Source organism: Staurois parvus, unplaced genomic scaffold (genome assembly GCF_062004578.1).
Source record: "Staurois parvus isolate SC_StPar_1 unplaced genomic scaffold, SC_StPar_1.0 ptg000217l, whole genome shotgun sequence".
In the NCBI taxonomy this organism is placed as follows: domain Eukaryota; kingdom Metazoa; phylum Chordata; class Amphibia; order Anura; family Ranidae; genus Staurois; species Staurois parvus.
Genome location: NW_028318013.1, coordinates 7,537,683 through 7,562,391, shown reverse-complemented (window position 1 = coordinate 7,562,391; position 24,709 = coordinate 7,537,683). Strand labels below are relative to the sequence as shown.

General features: G+C 44.4%; 1 protein-coding gene across 1 annotated transcript in view; it reads left to right on the top strand.

Moving 5' to 3' along the window:
• LOC149460925 (multidrug resistance-associated protein 1-like) overlaps positions 1-24,709 on the top strand; it is a 251,799-nt gene that overhangs the window by 5,415 nt on the left and 221,675 nt on the right. The window contains exon 2 of the mRNA XM_089679077.1: positions 280-588. Within this exon, the coding sequence (XP_089535203.1) occupies positions 547-588 (42 nt within the window). The 5' untranslated portion in view covers positions 280-546. The remainder of the gene's footprint in view (positions 1-279; positions 589-24,709) is intronic.

The window sequence follows — 24,709 nt, the reverse complement described above, 5'->3', positions numbered from 1 at the left end:
AAACATATTGTTAAAGAATTTTTGTTTATAAATTAAATAAGCTTTTCTCTGTGAAACTTTGAGTCACAGATTTTGATTCCCTAACATGTTTCAAGGTTTATCCTACTTCATGTGTAGGTTGTATATTGATTTAACAGCTGTGGCATTAGAAACTGAACAGACAGGAGGGCAGGAGTCTTTGTTTTGTTTTGTTTTTTCATGTGCCATTGTTTCCATCTTATTTTCTTTGTTGCTGTAACTATCATTAGCTCATTAAACATCTGTTTCTTTCTCTGGCAGAGTCTGATTGTTGGAGTTGTGCTGCATTATTGGAAAGAAAAGGAAACCTAACAAATGGGTTTGGACAATGAGAGGAAGATCTTGGAATGTTGCTGAAGTCTGAAATGTAGAAGGATTGCAGATATTATCACAGAACACCCATGACTCACTTTGGGGAGTTTTGTCTACAACACATTCTGCACTGCTGTTTACATTTTAAAAAAACTTGCCCCAAATTCTTTCACTTATTCCCATATGGCTTAAGTTTTTTTTATACCAGCTGCAAGTATGAAGTGGCTCTGCAAACTTGACGAGTCTGGAAGGTTCTGGGTGAGCATTATGCTTTTGTATGATATCATACCACAAGGGATTTCAATGATTAAATATACTTGCTCCCACCCACCAGGTACATACATACATACTGAATTTCATAGCCTTGACCCACCATACTGTTTACATCCTTTGGGCGCATTCATATTTTTGACAGCTTGTGCTGGCACACTAGGTCCTCATAGACTTCTTTGAGATTATTGTCTTTGCATCTCCTACCTTGGGAGACAGCCCCATAAGTCTATGGGGAATGATTAGTATACACTTCTAAATACCTTTCTGCTATTCATGTGAAAAAGTTATCTTTATACAATCATATTCATAATGAGCCTACTATTAAAGGGGCAAAAGGACAAAGAGTGTTCTTGAAGCATCCAGTCAAATTTGTTCCTTTACTTTTCATAACTGTAGTTAAAAAATAATTGCATTTTCCATTTTAATTTTGTGTTATACAGTCTTCAGCATTCTCACCCTGTGCTTGTTGTGTGTGTGTGTGTGTGTGTGTGTGTATATGCTGTAGAGGTCTTAGCCTTTGCATAAAATGAAGTTTAGTAACTGGTAAGGGAACTTTGCTTCAAAGTCTGTCAATGTTTCTGGGACCGTGGTACAATATATTTGAAGACAGAATGGTACTGTGTGCAGGTAAAGCTTGCTTTGATGTGCGGTGTTCCAAATTTTGCATATACTTGCAAGCTGGGATGCTGGACAGGTTTTATTTTTGCTTTTGGGCAGTGTAAGTGTTCATGCAAACAGCTGTACATCATGCAGAACCTGTGTAATCACTCTCCTACCATTAGCTACTGCATACCGCTGTCCATTTTGTTGAATTTGGAAAAGCAATATAACTGTAAATACGGTATCTCCTAACGCTAAACTTACCTAAAATACCTTATCACATAATAGAAAAAACTTTCATCCTTGAAAGAGCTTCTAACCATATAGAATCTCTAATATGTAAATAAATCTACCCACCAAATGCGATGTGAAAACTATGTGCAATTCAAACCAAATTATTATTATTATACAGGATTTATATAGCGCCAACAGTTTGCTCAGCGCTGTACATTATAATGGGAGACAGTACAGTGACAATGCAATTCAATACACAAGAGGTTCGAAGGCCCTGTAAAAGCGTACACACAGAGATGGACGCAGTTCAACCATTTTGGCTTCAACTTCCATCTTGGCAAAGGGGTTGACCATCCTGACAAACATATTTCCCCCTCATTCTCCCCCTCCCTTTCTGAGAGTCACAGCGACATTTGGTCAGTGTGTATGTGTGTTAGGAGTGTCACAGGAGGCCAGGGCCCAACAAGGGGCTAAGAGCTATAAAGTCCCCAAGGGAGCTGGGGCCTAGCTGTCCGAAGAACCTGTAAAATGTAACACCTCGTATAAGATAAGGCAAGCTGTCCCCAGAGTTCAAGACATTCGGGACCAGCTAACACTTTTAAAAATCAATTTTTCCCCTATATCTCATATCTTGGAATATGAGAGACTTACATAAAAAGCAGACATACCGTCAGATTGGCTAAGAGAAGACGAACAATTTGATAGGTCACTCGCCTTGTCTTGAATACATAGGAAAGCCTAAAAATAGATCTTGTGAACCGTTCAGTGTATAATTTCATAATTCATATCTAATCAATCCTCAGACGTGTCTGCATAATAATGTGCCCGCGGGTGGAATGTCACTTGTGCATAGGAAAGGTTATGAGCCAAAATATGAACTATACAAGAGTTTGGCTCTCGTTTAGGTCCACACCCAGACCTCCACACCCTAAATGGGGTATTGGTCCTTGACTTCAGAGACAACCCCTGCTGGGGAACTACAAATTGGGCTGTCAGGCCTAAAGGAAAGAAGTTGAAGAAGTCTCCCATTTTAACATCAGTGCCACCTGGGGAGACCCGTGCCCTTTTGCTCTGAAACTTGGATCTGCTAACCCAGGACTTTGGCAAGTACCTTAACCCTTTCACCTCTCTCTGATATCTCTTTGCTGTGCTGTTAGTCTCTGTATATTTTATGTATATATATCTTAGTTACATCTTTTTCTGTAAATATTTTTATTGCACCCGTTTGACCTTTTAGTAATAAATCTTTCCTTCTGAAAGTGTTGAACTGTTTCTATAGCGCTTTATTACAATTTACAAATTCCTGCCTCTAAAGAGAATGCTACTGTGTTTGTTTAACCCTCTGTATAACCGTGTTATACAGACGATTACCTCAACCATTATAGTGTTATAACTGATATCGAAGAGTTTCCTCTTTCTCTGTACAAAAAGGAGGTGGTGGCAGTGTGAAGGGTTAATTGCATAATTAACCTGACCCAGTAACAATCGCTCAGGCTGCCGGTACATCGATTGTGGTCCAAGTAGCTGGAAAATCATTGTGCAGGGTGCAGCTGGGTGTGGCATTGTTACGCACATGACATCGCGATTTTAGATCAGCTAGTCCTTCGGTCACGAGTTTGGTGAGAAGGTCTGGGGTCTGACGCCGCGTTTGTGACAGGCCCTGCTCCTTGGAGCTTAATTATATACAATAATTATAAACAATGATCGCTCCAAACAACAATCCATGAAGAAAAATACGTGAAAAATAGTAAACACCACAGTCACGTCTAAAAAATGTCACTTTAAAACTAATAAGTGTCACTTCAAAAATAAAAAATTAAGTGTCCACAATCCAACTTAACGGATCCTTTGATGCTGAGCCCTTCCACTGGCTCCCAATAGAACAGAGTACCTGAAAAAAAAGAGAAACTCAGAAGTGTACACTGGTGTGATCACTGGCATTGCTGTATTCAGAGTGAAGCACCATCACTTATTTTGCACAGTGTTCACTTATTTTTACCACTATCTTTGCACTATATGAATTTTTGCACTTATTTTAAAGTAGTATGAATATATTGGGAAGGTATGATTTACAAATTTTGTTATTAAGGTTAATACACTGAGTTTTTCTTTTTTTTAAATAACAAAATTCCCCCCTGAGCAGTGTCTCCATAGCAATTCGCTTGCTATGGGGGCACTGGTGCATGCTCTCTCCTGAGCCCCATCTCTGTGTCCATAAGACACAGCAGGGCGTGGCTCAGCCCCTCTCTGCCCCCACTCCCTCCTCATTGGCTGTGTTTGAGATCCAGGGGAGCTGCTGTTCTCCTGCATATCGCTAACCAAGATCGGGCTCAGGTGAGTATTGGGGGCAGGGGGGGGGGGGCTGGGGTGAAGGGTATATACCCTTATATGTACCAAGTGAAATGACTGACCTCCGGTGACACACAGATGAAACAAATCCTCTTACATAGGTTGTACCCATCTATCTCCAGCCGTCTGTACCCTACATCCATTCAAAGCGCAGACTTTACACAGGATGTCTCATCTATGAAAAGCAAGGGGTGGGGATCTAAAGTTACATCAGTGAGGAGGGCTCTAAACTTTAATTGGAGGAAAGGGACACCCCCCCCCCCCCTTTCACACAGCACACAGAAACAGAGCTAAGGCTGTCAGTCACAGATTGTGCCTTCCCATGTCACCATTTTTTACTTGGTGTCAGGAAAGCTTGTCAAAAGTGACTCATGCTGATAGCAGAAGAACGAGGAAGTGGACAGAAAACACACAACTCTGGATTGAGACATGTACACACTATAGAGGGATATGCTTTGTTCATATTTCAAGTCTGAATTTTATTACGACTTTAAGCAAATGAATACTCTCTAGATCAACATTCTACAGTGCTGTTTCTTTTAAACATTAATAGCCCTTTATTGTCTGTGCTTTTAGAAGCACATCCAGACCTTTTGTAACGCAATACACTGCGTTGGCTGAAACTAGCGTCTGTGGAAGACTGTTATAAATGTTAAAAGTTCAATTTTAAAAGTTTATAAACTTTAAATAGCACTACTTGAAATTCTCTACTTATTAATGTATTCTATATTCAGTAGTGATACATTAATTTTTGGAATTTAAAATGAAGTATTCAAATTACCTATAATTATGGTTAGATAACTAATTTAGCATACAGTGGTATAATAATCCACTACAATACAATTCGATGGTTGGTGATAAGATATCTAAAACTTTAAACAGAGTTGAAGTCAACAAGAGTTTATTCCTTTATCATGGTTTTAAAACATGTTTCCAAGACACCTGTGAGGCCTAGCAGTGGAGCATGCATGACTACCTGGATGAGCTCACAACACTTTAAACACACATGCAGTTTATTTACAATGACTGTATACACTAGAACAGGGGTTTCCAACTGGAGCCCAATGATATGAGGCACTATTCTTCTCATTGACACCAACAATGGACAATTTATACTCCTGGATACAATCAGTGTTTTTTTATTGGCCTGCTGTCACATACCCCTCAAATGAAGTATGGCTTGGACAACGTGTATTTTTTTTTTTTTATCTCTAAGGGGGTAATTCAATAAAGCATTTGCAACACTTTTTTTGGCAGTATTGGCACAGTAGAAAGTCCTGCATCTAATTCATGAAAGCCTTGTAACAGTTTCATTAACATTTTTGTCACATGGAACAGGTGGTTCCTATTTGCACCACTTTTGCACTATCACTATAGCTATGACAAATTTGAAAAGAATTACTGCTGTTTCATAGATTGCGAAAATAGAAGTATTTAAGACTAAACTTTAGGCTGGTGGCCAGAATTCTCAGATATCAGGGATGTTATGTGTTAACTTTATTATTATGTTTTGTATTTGCTTTGTTGGTTGCTAAGATGCAGGCCACTAGCGTAGTAGCAACTAATGAAGTGGGGCTGAACTTGGACAATGGGCAGAGCTGGTCTAACCACTTTGGATCCATTAACTGCCACTGTCAGTCGCAAGGGAAGCAGACCTAATGGGAAACTAGTCTCTCAGAATTACCCAGCATTCTCCACCCATCCCACAATAAAACTCTTAACCAATGTGCCTAACTGTGAGACGCATGCCCTGGTCGAGCAGCAAGCTCAGTAACCCTAAGCCTCAGTGCTGACAACCTCCTGCTACAAATTCATGTACCTATTCCCTACAGGTGCAGGAATCTGTTGCATGCATAAACAATTGTGGCATGAAAGCGAGACAGAATTCTAAAGAGCATCTATGACAACCTTTATAAATACCATATCACAGCATTGTGCCTTTTGTTGGCAGGGCTGCGTATTTCTAGTTGTCCATTACCATGAACATTCACCAAACAGGAAGAGGAATATATTTTGGGTTCACATTGCAATACATATGATAATTGATACAAACTTCTGTTGTTGCAGTGTGAAACAAAATTTAACGCTGAAGTAAACACAGTATCCAACCTAAAATATGATTGCATGACAGTCAGGTAGCATGGATTAAACATTTACTATACACAGATCTTGACATGGATAACTGGATTCTGTGGTGATGTATTAAGCCTTCTACTTCTATTAATCTGCAAAGGATCACATGCTAACTAGGTGCTTCTAAAAGTTGAAATATTTCGTGGGAGTAAGTTTAAATACGATTATATAACTTAGTATCTCTTTTCTTTTATCATGTGCTTTGTGAAACGTATCCAGGGCAAGTTATAAATGATGAAGCTCCTGAACCCCTCCGAACGCATATATGTGGCAACATGGAGTGGGCTCTGTGCTGTATTTTTTACATATATGTACAGTACATCTGTTTGTGTGCTACTCCGCCAGCACTATGACTGGGCTTTCACTAACAGCTCCCAATCAGAGTAATGATCAGGAGCCAGTAGGATGGCTTCTTATCACATGATCATTGTGACACATTCCTGAAGTTGGCCATTGTGACAGGGGCACATTTAACAGCGAATGAACCAGATACCTTTTTTAAAAAGAATAGCAAGAGAAAGCAAGTCCCACTATAAGTATCTCATAGAAAATTGCCTCTATTGTAACATTGTTTTTTTACCGTTGGCATTAACAGGTAAAGGTTCCTTAGTTTACTCGCTGTGTTGCTACGTGAGACAATACAGAATTTGGCTGCCTAGATGTGTTCGTAGTCTTTCAAGTAAATATTAGACCTCATGCAAACAGGACTATTTTTTCCCCTCTCCTGGACACTTTTGCTTCAGGGGACGAAAAAGCAGCTTTAAAAATGCACCTAAAGCTGCGTTTTTGAAACGCATTTAGACGTGTCATGCACTTGGGGGTTCATTCAATTGGCCAGAATACAAATTTATTATGGCCATTGGAATGAATTAACAATAATAATCAAATGCTAAAGGCACCTAGTGTTAAAGTGCGTTTACATATGTTTAAACGAGTATAGGCCCATCGGGGGTTTTTAGTCAAAATGTTCCTTTCTTGCATGCCAAGGTATGCTTTTTATTTCTGCCTCTAAATCTAAACACCCATCATAAATGTTAGTATCCAATTATATTATGTGTACCTAGGAAAGAATCCAGGCCTTTATTAAAGCAATCCACTGAGCTGGCCAGAACCAAATCTTGAGGGAGTCTATTCCACATTTTCATAGCTGTGATTGTTAGAGAGAGAAATTATCATCCTCAGAAGAGACCAGCTTGGTCCTTATTGTTAAACTAAGAGGTGCAACTAGGAAAAGTGTTTAACAACATTTTGGAATTATATTACTCCCAGCTGATATAGGTTCATGTTCTGTAGCAAAAACTGCCTCATTCACTAAAGGGTGATGTTATTTAGCATTTCCTGTTTTACCATGTTTTCATGTGCTAATTTTTCTTTTTTGAATAAAAACTCATGATAAAAAGTCTCTAAAATGTTCTTAAAATGTAAAGTGTTTTTTTTTTTTTTTTTTGTCCGACACACTAAATGTACATGCACCATACAGCTACCTCAGAAATTGCTGTTAAAGTGGGTGTTTAAATGAAAACTGAGACAGATTAATGTCTCCTAAAAAAGCAAAAAACAACCAGGTGATTTTTAGCTGTTGAAAAACTTTTTATGGATTTTTAGGACAATCGCCAAGGCTGGATTGTTGGTAAGCTTTCTGCTTTCCATCAAGTTCTCTATTATATTAATTTAGCTTAGTATAACTTGTTATTATGTTTGATGTAGTCTAAAGGGATCAAGGTGGGCTATGCAGCATATATAACATCAGCATTGAAATAGCAATACAAACAATAGTAGTATTTTTGACAATCTATTATAAGCTTACTTACATACATTTTCCACACTTTCATCCAAAGTCAGTAAACAGTCCATGAGCTTGTTTTTTGTGGTTTTATTAGGGGTTAACAACTTGGATGGTGTCTAGGGGTATATGGGATGCCCAATAGAACTGAATAACTTGGAGGATAAACGTCTTAGACAAAAAAAGGACAAAAATCAGCACACAAATAAATAACCTCCTTGACTCAACTCCCACCAAAAAGTCACACTTTTTCCCTAGAAGAAGAGTTCAGATGAAGTCCAGAAGTGACGAAACGCGTTAGTGATGTGACGTCAAGACGCACGCACGCTAACCAGAAGTGTCGCCGCGGCCATTTTGTTGGTTGCCTACACATGGTTTTCAGTTAGTGTTTGCAGAGCTATTACAGAGCCACTGAGAAAGCCATTGAGAGAGCTGGAAGTTCCTTATTTTAATGACTTTGGAGGAGTACCCCTGAAGCGAAGGAATGGGAAGAGTCTGACTCCATAGTATTGAATATGAATACTCACAGAGGGTAATAGTATTTAGCATCACTGTTGGGTGGATCAATATTGGAGTGATCGTGGAGTGCTCATGGTTTTTGGTTTAATATATATTTATATATTCTATATATATTTTTTTTTTTTTTCATGTGTCTTGCACATTTAAAGAGTGGTTTGTGATTTGCACGGTTTAGAGTGTTATGTATATGTTTAAAGGTAATGCACTATAGATTATTTCTATTTTGAGGTTTTCATGGAATAATTAGGATTATATTCCTTCTTACTGGATTGAAGTGGAAAATTTGGATTTTGGACTTTATTAGACACATTTGAGACTGAAATTGAATTGGACACTTTTTATGTTTTTATTTTATTTATTTTCATATTTTCTTTGGGATTTCACGTGGTATATTACAAAAAGGTATATTTATTAAAAATCCGCACACAGTCTTTGCAAGGAGCATTTAGTCCCCTTAAAAGAACCTCTTGAGGTCTGAAGAAGAAGGGATGCCCTTCTAAACGTGTCAGCTGTTCTGAGTGTCTACCCCTATGATGGGACTCGCGCAGGCTGCTTAATGTTCAAGTCCCTTTGAGGACTTACATGCTTGAATTACTTCGCTGTTTGTGAGTATCATTTTGTATTGAATAAAATTTGGTTACTGAGGTAATGCGCAAGGTTGGTGCGCTTTTTGTTTTGTTTCGCTTTGCAGTACTGGTCGGGCTTCCTCAGCCTTGTTTGGAGCTGCACAACCCTATATGCACTGGTGGTCGAATTTCTCCAGTTCTCGTTCCATCTATCCGCCACCTATCTGGGTCTCAGAGCGCAGGAAAGTTCGTTTCTGGTCCTCTTTAGACCCCAGATGAAAATTTTGTCTTCCACTTGCTGTCTTGAGAGTATCCCAGGGCAAGGAATACATACAAATTCAGTAGTCCTAAGGAGTTGGGTATTGCACCTGACCGCCCTCTCCCTTCTTTGGCCCAGAGGGTGTAGAAATACTCATGCTGTCCTAATCCTGTAGCTTAGTGGTTGAAGCTGCTTTCAGGCATTACGCTGGGCTGGCTATTTCCCTGCTGACAGGCTGTCTTTCTCCGGTAGACTGTGGGACAGTGGAGGTCCTTCTGTCCTGCTTAAGCCTGTAGTCGGGCCCCCTCCCAGGCTCCACACCAGCAGCATTTCCTCACTTCATATTCCACCCGACTCCCCTGCTGGCCAGGCTCTCTGATACTTAAGGGCTAATCTAGCCACCATGCCAATCTACCTGCCTGGGGATTGCCCAGGTTCCCCTAAGTATCAGCCCCTCCTCACTCACTGCTTCTAGAAGCTTCTCCAAGTTTCTAGAGCAGGGGGAGGTATCAGAGAACTGATTTGCAGATCCCTCCAGCTTAACCTGAAGTAACCTCGCTGACTCATACCCAGGCTTCTAGCAAGCCTCTAACTAAACACAAAAAACTCCTATGGGAGATGGGAAACACGGAATTGCTAAAATATATTACATTTTCACTGAATTAGACACAAGCACAAAACCGATGTATATAGGGAAATGGGAAAGAGATTTGGGGGTGGTAATAGATGAGGGAAAGCAGAAGAAAATATATAGATTAATTCCTGAAAATATAAGTATGAGGGAGGTGAAAATAAATTATAAGTGTTTGATAAGATGGCACATTACACCGAACGTTGAACTTAAGTTGAATAGGGAGAATTCACCATTGTTTTGGCGGGGTTGTGGAGAGATAGGCACGATGTATCATATATAGTGGGAGTGCCCAAAAATACAAGTATTTTGGAACAAAATAGTTCACCTAGTTGGGACGATTACTGAAATCGATGTTAGATTAGACCCAGTAATATCCATAGTACAGAGTTATCAGTGAAATTATATAAGGATTTGGGTATATGGTATTTTCTAAACGCAGCAAAATGTCTGATGCCCAAGTTTTGGCGTAAAAAAGAAGTGCCGAGGGAGGAGGATTAGGTAGCTAGAGTGAACCAGATTTGTGAGATGCAGAAACTTTACCATATGCATGTAGACAAGATGGGGATATACTATGTGAAATGGAAAAAATGGGAAGAGTTTAAATTGAATGTGAAATATATGAAGGTATAATGTACAATAATATGAATACTCTGATTGCTTCTATATAGGGAGGATGTGGGAAAACGCAGAGTGGGTAGATGGGGGGGGGGAGAGGAGGTTAGACGGGAGGGGGGGGGGAAATAGAGATAATTAGGGAGATAATTATTGTAGTAAAAGTGATAATGTTTTTCTTTTTAAGAGAAAATGATTGTAAAATGTATTTGGTTGAAAATTAATAAATATTTATAAAAAAACCCCCAAAAAACCCTACGTACACTAGAGGGCGTTACATCCACCTCCCACTAGAAAACAGCCATGTCCTCATTGGCTGAGAAAAAGACAAAAATGGCTCCTGAGCCCAGGGGCAGGGCATACAATATAAACAAACAGGGAGGGCTAAAGGGAACAAACTTGGAAGGGGCTATAAACAAATAAATATTTTGTATCAAAAATATAGTATGTACATTTTGAATATATACAGTGGTAATATCAGCATATGTGCAGTCTAACTACTGCTCCCTGCAGCTAGCAACGTGAGCAAAAACATATGTACATTAGTATAAGTTGCAAGAGGGTGGAACACCTCCTCCTAGAAGGAAACCCTCACTAAGCAAAGAAAGTCCAACATCCGGTTCTTGAGCAGGACAGCCATCCATGATGCACCTGCAGAACAGTAGGAGAAAACACAAACCTTACACTTAAACTAACTAAATTATTTCTATCAGCAGGGGGTGATCATCCTGCTGACACAAAAGAAACATAAGGCAATTTAGAATGTGTCTTTGAATAAAGAACAGTAGGGAGGAGCTCCTCCTGGCAAAAAAAAACACATGTAAGAGTTCTAGGCCTCACCCAGGTGTCTTTGTTTTTCCTAAACAGCATCTCTGGGCATATGAGCTGGCTTAGTCCATAGCAAAGAAGAAAGGCATCAATAGTGCTTCTTAACCGTTGGGCTGGAATCTTACGTCGGTCATTTTTGTAGTACAGTCTGGGGCTAGGCAGTCTAATAACATTATCATCAGGCATCTAGACAGCAATCGAGTAACTTGAGCTTTAATGACCATTACACGGTCCTTGTAAATAGCCCGCCCCAGACTCCATTCCTGCGTGATGTCCTGAAATCTAAGACAGGCATCTTGGTTGTGAGACCCCTGCAAAGCCTTAAGAATGTACATGTAGTTCCAGACTAGTTTGGCTTTTTCACTGTTTTTTGGAGGTCTCAACAGTGTCCATTACATCCTGTGGGACATGAGGGTGGTCCAATCCCCAGTCAAAAGCAACTTTTTTTTTTTTTTTTTTTATTTCTGGTTGAAAATGTGGGAATCTGGAAAGCTCCTGCTTCCTGCCTTGTTCAGGATGCACACAGGATTGTGGAGAACAAAGTATCCACCATTTAAAAGAAGAGGTCCAGGGGCTTGAGGGTCCCAACTGGACCCAGAATTGAACTTGGGCTGCCTCTAGCTGTAGCTCCTTAGCATCAAGCAGCTGCTGTACTCTTCCAAGTCCTCCTGCTAATTCTGGGGTGGTTGATCTCCCTGATGGTCCCGTCAGCAATTCGGATTCTTCTGGAGTGACCCCCCCAGGCCCATTCCTCCTCTGAGTCACTCTCTGAGACCACTCATCACAGTCTGACTCCAAGGGCCCAAACTCTGCCTGCAGTCTGGGTGACCCCCAATCTATCCCTCCATCACTGCCACTCCCCACTAGTTCATCTTAATATGAGCTGGCTTCTTCCAGGTGGGGCTGACAGGGCGCTTGCTATTTCCTGCTGGGCAGTGCTTTTGGGCACCAACCCTTCAGCAGCATCACTGAGTGAACAACAAATAGCATCAGGCTTCCATCCACCACCATAGGTAATCTTCTTGGGGGAATCATAGTCCTGTGACTCAACCCCACTCTCAGCATCAGTCTCCCAACTTTTTCTGGACTTCCGCACTGGCTGCTCTGTACACAGTCCTGACTGCAGGTCCACACTGTAGGTGCTGGGTGCCAGGTCACTGGGGACTTGCAGTTGATCCAGGCGCTGACCAGAGTGGTGGGTCTCTTGCAGCCAGGGCAGGTCAGACAGAGTCTTTCAATGTCCTCAGTCAGGCCAAGGGTAAATCCCTCTCAATGCACCAGACCTAGTTTGGTATCCACGAGGGTCGTCTCTGGCATCACCGGTAGCAAGAACTTAGGAAACACCTGTACACCATCCTCCATCTTGCTCCTCTCTCTCTCTCTTTCTCACTCCACCTTGGGTGTACTGGGCAGACTTAACACCGTGACCACACACCTCACTCAGACATTTTGGCGCCAGTGGCATTGTTTTGCAGAATTTTCCCATGCCTGTGTTAACCCCTACTACACCCGAGCAGGAGTGTGCTGACTGGGTTGCAGGCTTAAAGAGCGCTGTTTCCTGGCAGGTACACAAAAACAGTTTACTGGCATTTGCAGAACTTGTCTCGACATGACATTTGGCCCCAGCCACTGTTAGGCAACTGGGTATTAAGGGTAATGATGGCCCGTGGTAGTTGCTCAGGCACTAGAGGGCTTTACATGAGTGCTACCTGTCTGCTGGTCATCTCTTTCCACAGCTTCCTTTGTTTTGATTCCTAAGGGTTACATACTCCAGGGCACCTTGCTGAATGCCAGCAGTGATTCATGTACTGAATCTGCCTTCTGAAACGCCTCTCAGCACCTCCTTCAAAAGGCAGGCTCTGTGAAATGTCCCTAACGGGTGAATGTCCCTAACGGGGGCACAGACACCAATAAAAACGGACAGGTTTTTGAATCCATCCTCACTCTATTCAAAACTAAAAAAAAAGTTTTGCCTTTAGTTCTGCTTTAAGTTAACAGATGTCAGTTTGTTCAGATTAGGTAGCACTCAAGACATGAAAGTACATTTTTCAGTAAGCCTATGTTGGATTGTCAAATATAAGTATTGTTTGTATTGCTATTACTATACGGATATTATCAAATTAAAGTGCATGCTGTGACCTTTTTAAAGCAGAACAATACTCACCTCAGCTCCTGCAATGTGGGGACCTCGATCTCCCTGCCCACCCACTGACATCTTCGGGTGGCTGGCTTCTGGGTCTCTATTGCCGGTCACTGCCATTGGCCAGGCGGAGATGATGACACTCCTGCACATGCTTGGGAGTTCAGTCAGATTTGGCATTGCAGAATTTCTACAGTGAGCTGCGCGTGCGCAGCTCATTGTACAGGGGTGGACAGGCAAGAAAGTAGCTTTAATGCAGAAGAGATAAAACATGTCCCTTCTGCATTAGAAATCCTGCCTGTCTGCCTATTTGAAAGTCTTAGCCTAAAGTTCCACCTTTTTAAATAACTGTTGGTCCTCTTCCCAGCCACAGTCTGTGAATAAGAAGGGATTATGGCTTCTGACTCTTGAGTGTTTTCATTGCTGTCTGTGCATTAATTTGCTGGTGATAACTGCACTCTCGGTTCCTTGTATCATGGGGTACAGAAATGAGAGAAGACTTTAAATCTTGACCACTTTATTCAAAATGAAAAGAAAAAATATGTTTCAACCCCAAATGCTCTTTCCTACACTGGTTTGCTAGTTGTGTATGTTGTTCAAGCTGGCCATGCACTGATCAACATTCAGCTGGTTCAGAAGAGACTGGCTGAATTTCGATCAGTGTGTGTTCAACAAAAGTTGCTTGTTTGACTAACTTTTGTTGAAGGGCCATGTTAGGAAATGACCCTTTATCAGTGGCTGCAGTTGCTGATCAGTGTATTCTGACAGCAGCAGGTGCCACTGTCAGAATGCAATGTTCCAGCAGGAGGGATTCCTTCTTCTACCTTTTTTGTGTGGATGAAGGAATCAGATCGCTGACTGAAAAACAAAAACTAACCGTGTATGGCCAGCTTAATATCTTGTCATCCCCTTTATTGGTAATCACTGTAGCAAACTGGCTCATCAGAGTTGGACGCGGAGTTCCCCTTTTCTATTGGAGGTATTCCTCGCTCCTTCATTCCCTACCCCCTCCCTTCCTGAGAGGCACAGTGACAGATGGTGTGGGACAACCGCAGGTTAAGGCATCCTTAGTCCGGTGCCGAGCAGTCTGCGAAAGTGTAGCCTTCCTCACCTAAGTCATGATAAGGGCAGCTTTCCTCAGGGAATTGGGAAGCACTGACCAGAGGACTTGTGTAGGCTCACCCATCATAAAACAGATAAGGCAGCTTCTACCAGGAATTGAAAGAGATTGTAACCTCACAAAACCTAACAGTTAAAGATGACAGAATGAAATGAACATTCCTCAAGTCAGGTTTTTCCCCCTATGTTTTATGTTATGGATTATGACAGATGTTGGTTCTAATTCAGAGTTCTCCCGACTGACCCCTCCCAAAACAGCGTAGTGGCCAGTATTCAGAGCCACCCCCCTTGCAGGGGGATTTTTAAAAAGACAGGTTGGCAAGCCTAAAGCTAAGCAAAACACATCTCCTGATCTTAACATCGTAACAGCAGGAGATCAAAGACCCTTTCCGCTCTGCAACTTGGATCTGCTTACAAACCAAGGCATATTGGCAAGTAACTTAACCCTTTAACTTTCTTCCTATTATCTCTTTGCTGTGTTGTGGGTGTGAGGGACCGCCGAGCGGCACCACTAGCACTCCACTGGTCAGGCGTGCCCAGAGCGCGGAGTCTAAGCCCCAGGGTACTTGTTCACCAGGGCCCCTGATGGTGGGGATGGACTTGTAGTACCCCGGGACCAGGTCGCCACTACTGAGCACACCTGTCAGTGGTAGGGGTGTTCGCCAGGGGCTCCAACCAGGGAGAGCCAGATGTGAGGAGGTCGGGTGACCCCGATGGGATGGATGGATGGCTGAGCAAGTGCGAAGTCAGACAGGCCGAGTTGGTAACGTAGAGGACGGTAAGGTACAAGGGAGCAGGCAGAGAATCGTCGGGTCACACGCCAGGTCAGCAACAGTAGGTCAGATCTAATGAGGGGCATCCAGGGAGAGAGGTCAGGCAAAGCAAGGGTCTGGGCAGGAGAAATCAGCAGGTCAAGAACAATCCGGGTCAACTTACAAGGCACAGGTTCAGAATCACAGGAAGCAGGTAAGACCAGAAGGCAACAAAATGACAGCTCAGGGACATTTAAATATCCTGAGACCTAGTGCCCGTGTCCCTGCACAGGGCAGAGCAGTGCGCCTGCGCCGGGACCATCGCGGCAGGGATCGAGGGGATCCCTGACATTGCCCCCCCCCCTACGGGCAACCTCCAGATGCCCACCCGATCTCTCCACCACGGGTGATCACAAAGAAACATCCGGACAAGTCTAGGTGCATGGACATTATGGGCTGGTTCCTATGAATTGTCCTCAGGGCCGTAGCCCTTCCACTTGATGAGAAATCGGGTCTGGCCCCCCCTTCGTCGGCACTTCAGGATTGTCTCCACCTCGAATTCTTCTTCCTCTTCGACTGTTACGGCCTCCGGGGGCCTGGATTCCCGTTCCGGGAAGGCATCAGGGACTACCGGCTTCAACAGGGACACATGGAAGACAGGGTGGATCTTGAGTGTCTCAGGGAGAACACGTTCATAGGCCACTTCATTGACCATCCGTTTGATGCAAAAAGGGCCTATAAATTTAGGTCCCAACTTTTTTGACGGGCAGAGCATCTTCAAGTTCGATGTAGCCAGCCAAACCTTCTCTCCGGGCCGCAACACCAGATCCCCTCTTCGCTTCCTATTAAAAGCCCTCTTGTAGTCTTCTTGGGCTTGACGGATGGCTTCCTGTAGTTTTTTATTGTTTGAAGTGAAAAAGGTTAGTGCATCCTGTGTCGCTGGAATTGGGCATTCCGGGACTAAATCCGGGAGGAAGACAGGGTGAAACCCATAGTTGGAGAAGAACGGGGACTGCCCTGTTGCTGAATGGCAAGCGTTGTTGTACGCGAATTCCGCCAAAGGGAGAAGTGGCACCCAGTCGTCCTGAGAGAATGATGTGTAGCATCGCAAGTATTGCTCTAGGGTCTGATTGGTCCTTTCGGTCTGACCATTGGTCTGAGGGTGAAATGCCGAGGAAAGGGATAGCTTGATATCCAGGGCTTTGCACAATGCCCTCCAAAATCTCGAGGTAAACTGCACCCCTCGGTCCGAGACGATGTCTTCGGGGACCCCATGCAGTCTAACAACCTCTCAAATAAAAGCTTGCGCCTTCTCGGCTGCTGATGGAGTCTTCTGTAAAGGAATGAAATGGGCCATCTTGGATAAACGGTCCACGACCACGAGAATTGCTGTGTGGTCCAGTGAAGGTGGAAGCTCGACTATGAAGTCCATAGAGATTTTCTGCCAGGGCCGTTCAGGGATGGATAATGGACGTAGCAGGCCCCACGCCTTATTTCTTGAAGGCTTGTTCCGCTGGCAGATGGCACAGGAGCCCACGTAACTTTTACAATCCTTGGCCATGTCCGGCCACCAGAAGGAACGTCGGAGAAGTTCCAGGGTCTTGACCGGGCCAAAATGTCCTGCCATCGGGTGGTCATAGCAATGTCCCAAGACTAGGGTTCGGGCTTCCTCTGGCACCACAATCCGGTCCTCCCTCCATAGAAGTCCCCCCTTGTTCTGGAGGGGCGCCCCATCGGAGGTAGACATTGCTGTGGACGCTCTCAGTATCTCGGAGCGAAGGTTTGTCTGGAGGGCCAAGAAGTTTCCCGCAGGCAGAATAGTGTCAGGTACTGGGATCTCCTTGACGTCCTCGTACATACGTGACAACGCGTCTGGCTTTGTGTTTTTTGATCCCGGCCTGTATGTGATGTGGAACTGGAACCTCAAGAAAAATAATGCCCATCTTGCTTGTCGTGGGCGCAAATGTTTGGCCGTCCTCAGATATTCCAGGTTCTTGTGGTCCGTGAATATCAGGATGGGATGTGAGGCACCTTCCAGCAGGTACCTCCATTCTTCTAATGCGGTCTTGATAGCCAGTAGTTCTCGATCCCCAATGTCGTAGTTCTTCTCCGCAGGGGTAAGTTTCCGTGAGAAGAATGCTACTGGGTGAAGTAATTCCTTGGCGCCCTTTCGCTGGGAAAGGATGGAGCCAACCGCGTTTTCTGACGCATCTACTTCTAAGATGTAGGGCAGGGAGGCGTCGGGATAACCCAGAATGGGTGCCGAGGTAAATAACTTCTTTAGTGCTTCAAAAGCTTCCTGTGCCTCTGGAGTCCATCTGAATCGCGTCCCAAGCTTGGTTAACTGAGTGATGGGGGAGACCAGACCCGAGAAGTTCTTGATGAACTTCCGGTAGAAGTTTGCGAACCCGATAAAACGTTGGACGCTTTTCCTGTCCGTGGGTTCAGGCCAATCTAGGATCGCAGAGACCTTCTGAGGGTCCATTGTGACCCCCGTGGTGGAGATAATCAGACCCAGAAATGTAACGCTAGCCTGTTCAAAGCAACATTTCTCTGCTTTAGCGTACAACCCATGCTGCCGCAACCGCCCCAATACCTTTGTTACATGTACCCTGTGCTCCCCCAGGGAGGATGAGAAAATCAAAATGTCGTCTAAGTAGACGATGACAAAGATATCCAGGAAGTCCCTAAAGATGTCGTTTACAAAGTGCTGGAAGGTGGCCGGCGCATTGCACAACCCGAAAGGCATGACCAGGTATTCGAAATGGCTGAAACGGGTGCGGAAGGCCGTTTTCCACTCATCCCCCTCCCTTATGCAAACCAAGTTGTAGGCTCCCCTTAAGTCCAGCTTGGTAAATACTACTGCAGCTTTTAAGCTCTGGAATAATTCTGGTACCAGTGGTAATGGGTAACGATTTTTGATTGTGACCCTATTCAGCTCCCGATAGTCAATACATGGCCTCAAAGTCTTGTCTTTCTTTTCTACAAAGAAGATCCCTGCACCTGCTGGGGAAGTGGAGGGACGGGTGAATCCCTTCCGGAGGCTGTCCTCAATATAATCATTCAGGGCCCCTAATTCTAGCTCAGAAAGGGGAAAAATTCGCCCGAAGGGAATTTCAGAACCGGGTAACAGATCAATAGGACAGTCATATGGGTGGTGGGGGGGTAGAGTATCTGCTCCCCGTTCACTGAACACATCAAGAAACTTATGATAGGATGCAGGAATCACTTGTTTTAGGCTGGCATCCCCTTTAGAGCACAGGAGGACCTGGGGGACCTCCGGGCCCGAAGTTCGGCACAGTTCCCGACAGTATGGGGAAGGGAACGAGACAACCCCAGTTTCCCAGTCAATTTGGGGGTTATGGGCCCGCAACCATGGGAGCCCCAGAATGACTGGGAAAAGGGGTGATGCAATAGCATCCAGGCGGAGGAGTTCCCGGTGCTGACCGGCAATGGAAGTCACAATGGAAGGGGTCTCCTGGTTAACCACCCCTGACTTTATCCGGGAACCATCAGCCAAAAAGATTTGAAACCCCTTCTCCTTTGGACGGAGGGGGATACCCTGCTGGTGAGCAAAATTGATATCCACAAAACAGCTGCATGCCCCCGAATCAACTATGGCCGTCACCTCCACGGTCCTTTCTGAAAGCTGAAAGGAGAGGGGGACAACTAAGTATTGGGACAGATTCATATTGCCAATAGATAAGGAAGATGAGGTGAACTTACTCAGTTTCTGCGGGCAGGAACGTACCATGTGTCCAGCTTCACCGCAGTAGAGACACAGGTTCTGGGAGCGTCTGCGCTGGCGTTCCTCTGGCGGTAGTTTAGGCCGTGCCAGGCCTAGCTGCATGGGTTCGGGAGCATCTTCAGATGGCAAGTTCTGGATGTTTGGCCTAGTATGTTGACTGGATCCTTGGAATGACCCCCAGGTATTTCCGCGACCCTGACCAGACCTCTCCAATCTGCGCTCCCGTAGCCTACGGTCAATTTTAATGGTGAGTGCAATCAAGTCCTCTAATGTCTCGGGCACCTCCACCCGGGCAAGCTCGTCTTTCAGAGCCTCAGATAGGCCCATACGGAACTGGTGCAAAAGTGCAAACTCGTTCTAGCGAGTGTCTCCCATCCAGCGCCTAAAGTCAGAGGCGTATTCCTCAGCCGCTCGCCGACCTTGTCGGAGTGCGTATAATGTGGCCTCGGCCGAGGCCGTCCGTTGTGGGTCATCGTATAAGATGGCCATAGCGTTAAAGAAGTTGTCAACTGTAACCAGATGGGGGTCATTATTTCCCCTTAGTCGGTGGGCCCAGTCTTGGGGTTCACCCTGCAACAGGGAGATAACAAACCCCACTTTCACCGATTCTGTCAAAAAAGTCCGTGGTTGCAGTTCAAAATAGAGCAGACAGGAGTCACGGAATGACCGAAAGCGTGTGCGATCCCCGTGGAAGCGCTCGGGTAAGGGTACTCGGGGTTCCGCCATAGGGAGTGATGCGGAAGGCCCAGGAGCCGGCTCGTGGGCTGCTGCGACCGGAGGTGCAGGAGCCGGGGCCTGTGAAACAGGAGCAGATATGGTGCAGGCCTGAAACCGATTCTCAATCTGCAAACATCTGTCCTGTAACGTGTTTACTGCTTGCGTCAGGGTAGCCAGGTGCCTGCAAACCTCCTCCATCGGGGAGGGTCCTCCTCGAGGCTCAGTCATGGCCTTCTGGTACTGTGAGGGACCGCCGAGCGGCACCACTAGCACTCCACTGGTCAGGCATGCCCAGAGCGCGGAGTCTAAGCCCCAGGGTACTTGTTCACCAGGGCCCCTGATGGTGGGGATGGACTTGTAGTACCCCGGGACCAAGTCGCCACTACTGAGCACACCTGTCAGTGGTAGGGGTGTTCGCCAGGGGCTCCAACCAGGGAGAGCCAGATGTGAGGAGGTCGGGTGACCCCGATGGGATGGATGGCTGAGCAAGTGCGAAGTCAGACAGGCCGAGTTGGTAACGTAGAGGACGGTAAGGTACAAGGGAGCAGGCAGAGAATCGTTGGGTCACACGCCAGGTCAGCAACAGTAGGTCAGATCTAATGAGGGGCATCCAGGGAGAGAGGTCAGGCAAAGCAAGGGTCTGGGCAGGAGAAATCAGCAGGTCAAGAACAATCCGGGTCAAATAACTTACAAGGCACAGGTTCAGAATCACAGGAAGCAGGTAAGACCAGAAGGCAACGAAATGACAGCTCAGGGACATTTAAATATCCCGCCCTGCGCTGCCATTGGTGCCCAGCGGGCGGCCGCGGCTTCTACTGCGCATGCGCGAACTCGAACGCCGCGGCCGGCCCGGACCTAGTGCCCGTGTCCCTGCACAGGGCGGAGCAGTACGCCTGCGCCGGGACCATCGCGGCAGGGATCGAGGGGATCCCTGACAGTGGGTCTTTATCTATATATAAATATATATCTTAGTTACATCTTTTTCTGTAAATATTTTATTGCACCTGTTTGACTCTTTTCGTAATCTTTCTTTCTGGAAGTGTTCAACTGTTTTTAAGCGCTTACTTGCAATTCACGAATTCCTGCCATTGAAAAGGCACTAATGTTTGTTATAATCTCTGTATAACAGGCCTGCGGACCGTGTTATATAGATTAATATTTCAATCATTATAGTGTACGTTTGATAACGGGAGTTTCCCAGTCTCCGACAAAAGTGGTGGTGGCAGGTAGAGGGTTAGTTGCGTAATTAACCAGACCCAGTAACAAATGCATTCAGGCTGCATGCACCGATTGTAGCCCAGTAGCTGGACAATCGCTGTGCAGGGTGCAGCTGGGTGTGGCCTTGTTACGCGCGTCACACCGCGGTTTTAGATCGGCCGATCCTTTGGTCACGAGTCTGGTGAGAAGGTCTGGGGTCTGACACCGTGGGCGTGACGTATTATTGTTGGTCGCGGTCGAACGATTGTCGCATGTTGGTGGCGGTGATCAGGCGATCGTGACAATCACCATTTCTAGTCACAGTACAGTGAGTCCTATAATTACAGTAAGGGGCCAAAATAATGGAAGCACCTAAGTATATATTATACTAATGGTAACAATAAGGAATATAGTGCCACCTGCTTCCAGAACAGCTTTAATCCACTTTGGAATGCCGTAATACTAGGACTGAACTCTGTGTAATGGGATATTGTACTGTTCTGGAGTCAAAGAGGCCCCAGTTTGAAGGATACAGAATGTATCTAAAAATATACTTAAAGTAAAAATTGACCTGGCAAGCAGCAGCAGAAGAAGAAGAATTCTTGAGCTTGTAAAGGCTGTACGCACATTTATGAACATACACACAATTACTTTACATGCAGTTACATGCATTTGTTTACACTGAATTCCTCTGCCAACTTCTGGTGCCAAGATCCAGCGCATTTGTGAGTAAATATATGTCAGTTGTTGACACAGTAAGGGCTCATGCACACAGTCTGTTATAATGTCTTTTCCACTATGTAATAATTTTAGAAGCATATAATGTTTGCAAGGTAAATAGCAAGCAGAAACCTAGATAAATAAATTAAATAATTTTTAAAACTGGGTCAGGAAGACAACCCAGATCCCTCATTTTGAAGTACCTGAATTTAATCCAAATAACAAATATGTCATACTTACCTGCTCTGTGCAATGGTTTTGCACAGAGCAGCCCCAATTCTCCTCCTCTCTGTTTGCTTTGGGTGCACTTGTGCATGCTCGCTCCTGAGCTTCCTCTGTGAGTCCATAAGGAACACAGAGCAAGGCTGGGCCACCCCCCTCGATCCATCCTTACTGGCTGTGATTGACAGCAGTGGGAGGTAGTGGCTCCTGCTGCTGTGTCTCAGCCAATGAGGAGGGAGACCTGGTTAGAGTTTCTGCTCACATGCCCATGACTGAATTGAGATCAGCCTCAGGTGAGTATAAACTGGGGGGAGGGGGTTGCAGGGGAAACTGCACTGCAAGGTAAGAAACCTTCTTTTACAACCACTTTAGGAAGTGAAAAACGAATTCTGGAATTTCTGCCTGCCAGTGCAAATGTAAACCTCAAGGCAAAGTTTACACATGTGACCATCACTGCTGCAACTCTGAATATAATTCCACAATGTATTTCCTCTCAGAGGTGTTTGAAAGGCCACCAGGAGGCATTATGTTGCCTGTTTTAACAATGCAAATGCGTGGCCCCATTCACTTGAATGGGTCATGCTCAGCAGTAGTACCTCCCGCTAAATGTGACAATGGGGATAATTTCTGCTGTGGCTGACAATGCATGTGTAAACCAACATCCAGCTGCCTTTGCATCTTATAGGGGGGTGGTTACTGCTCCCCAGCTACAAGTTTAAAGTGGTAATAAAGTTAAAATGTTTTTTACCTTAATGCATTTCCTTCAGTAGTGTAAAAAACATTTTAGCACTTGCTGTGTGCCCCCCTTCCCCCCACCAAACATTTTCCCGAGTCCTCTCTTCACTTCCTTCTCTCACAAGAGACTTTGAGAGCAGCAGGAGCAATTGGCTTCTTCTGCTGTCAGTCAAATCCCGTGAGGAGGAAACAGGGAGCGGCTGAGCTACACTGTGTGTGTCTATGGAGGCAAACAGCCTGGCTCTTGAGCGTGTCCATATGTTTGTCCCCATAGGAGTAGCTTGCTATAGGGGCACACACAGAATAGTAGGAGTGGAGAGCACCAGCAGGGGACCCCAGAAGAGGAGATAAGTGGCTGCTCTGTGTAATACTACTGTCTTTCAGGAATTTGTAGCTAAACATAGCAATTAAACACGTGCACTCCTAAAAGTGCTCATTGCAGAATTTCATTTCGTCATGTTCGTTATGTTAAACCAATTCATTTTCAAATTCATTTTGTATTTTTAGCATTTATTTTGTATATTCGTTGGTCTGGGTGGATTTGAAAAATTGTGCAGTTTTTTTTTTTTTGGAAGATTGCTATATATTAGTTTTCTGTTTTGATATTTCAAATGCATTCGTTGTTCATGGATTTTGCACTCTCCAGTTTTAGTAAATCAACCCCAGTAGGAGGTGGATTGTTGAAGTCGTTCCTTGTGCTGCATGATTTTTGGTAGAACTTAGAACCCATGCACATATCGTGTAGTGGTAACGAGTGTTCCAGCTTGCGATTTTGCATATGGGGCAGCCCATTTACTTCAATGTGCTGCCGTATCTGCGTTTGTTGTCCAAAAGAAGCTCCTTCTCCTTTTTTAGCAACGAGCTTGGCGCAATTTTTAAAGTCGCGTATTGCCACACGATAATCGCGGCGGATTTGCACTGCATTTGGGGTGCCATTAGGAATATTGACACCCAAATGTGCATAGCACGTTTTGCTGCGACTTGGAATTGCAGGTAGAGTCGCAGCGATTATGCCCGCAATTCCGGATCACGTAATGTGAACAGGGCCCTAAGCTGACCATATACTCCTAATGAGCAGCCAATATTTGGTCAGTGGATGGTTTTGTTGGCACCACTGCTTCCAGCATCATTCTATTTAAAAATTGAAGGATCCAGGCGGAAAATTGGAGAAAGGTGCTTGTATCTCATCGGGTATGCCAGCTGTCATAATACAATACCAGCAGTGATTTGTTCATTCGCACTCTCTAGCGTGGAAGGAGAAGTCAGATTTCTTTCATTCATCCCACAGGCTGATCAAAAGAGATCTATGTGTGTATGGGCAGCTTAAAGGAGATGCAGTGATGGAGATTTTAAAATCAGATTGTGTGTGTGACTTGCAGTCTCATTGCATGCCTGATCCCCAGTTGTCCCTTCTAGTCCTTGAAAAGATAAAATCAGATTGCAATGTAAACGCTTGTTTTGTATTGGCATGGTTTAGTGAAGGTTACCAAACACACAATGCTTAGGAGCCTCGATAAATCCTGGACTTCATACGGAGCTCTTTTTATGACTGAGATGTTCTAGCTGCTTTCCAATTGCAGTCATCACTGGCCTTGTGTGAGGTTAACAGGGACAACAAGTCTGGAATAATTAGATAGAAAATGAAACTGCAAGGCAGGAGAGATAAGACTGATTTGTGGTCTGCTAGGGATTGTAGAGCACCAGATGCCTTCATGCTATGGAGCCTCTCATGTAACAGACTTGTTAAGAAGTTCCCAAGATGAAAGACAAAAAAAGGATGATAGGGCTTCCTCTTGAAAGTGTTACTGTGGCATTGAATGTTTTTTTCTTTTTAACTATTTTGTCAAACAATCCTCCAGAGCTCTGCTTAAAGGGATATTAATATCTATTTAGATTGTAAGCTCCAAGGAGCAGGGCCCTCCTATCCCTCTTGTATTAAACTGTATTTTTGCTGTATTGTCTCCGTTATATTGTAAAGCACTGAGCAAACTGTTGGCGCTATATAAATCCTGTATAATAATAATATATCAAAACTATTATTATTATTATTATACAGTATTTATAAAGCACCAATGGTACACCAAAGCTCAGCGCTGTACATTACAAAGGGGGACAGAACATGTGACAGAACAATACCAATACAATGCAAAACATGAGGGGATCGAGGGCCCTGCTCTTTCGAGTTTACAATCTAGGAGGCAGAAGGATGTAAAAATTTTTAATGCAAAGGAAAAAATAA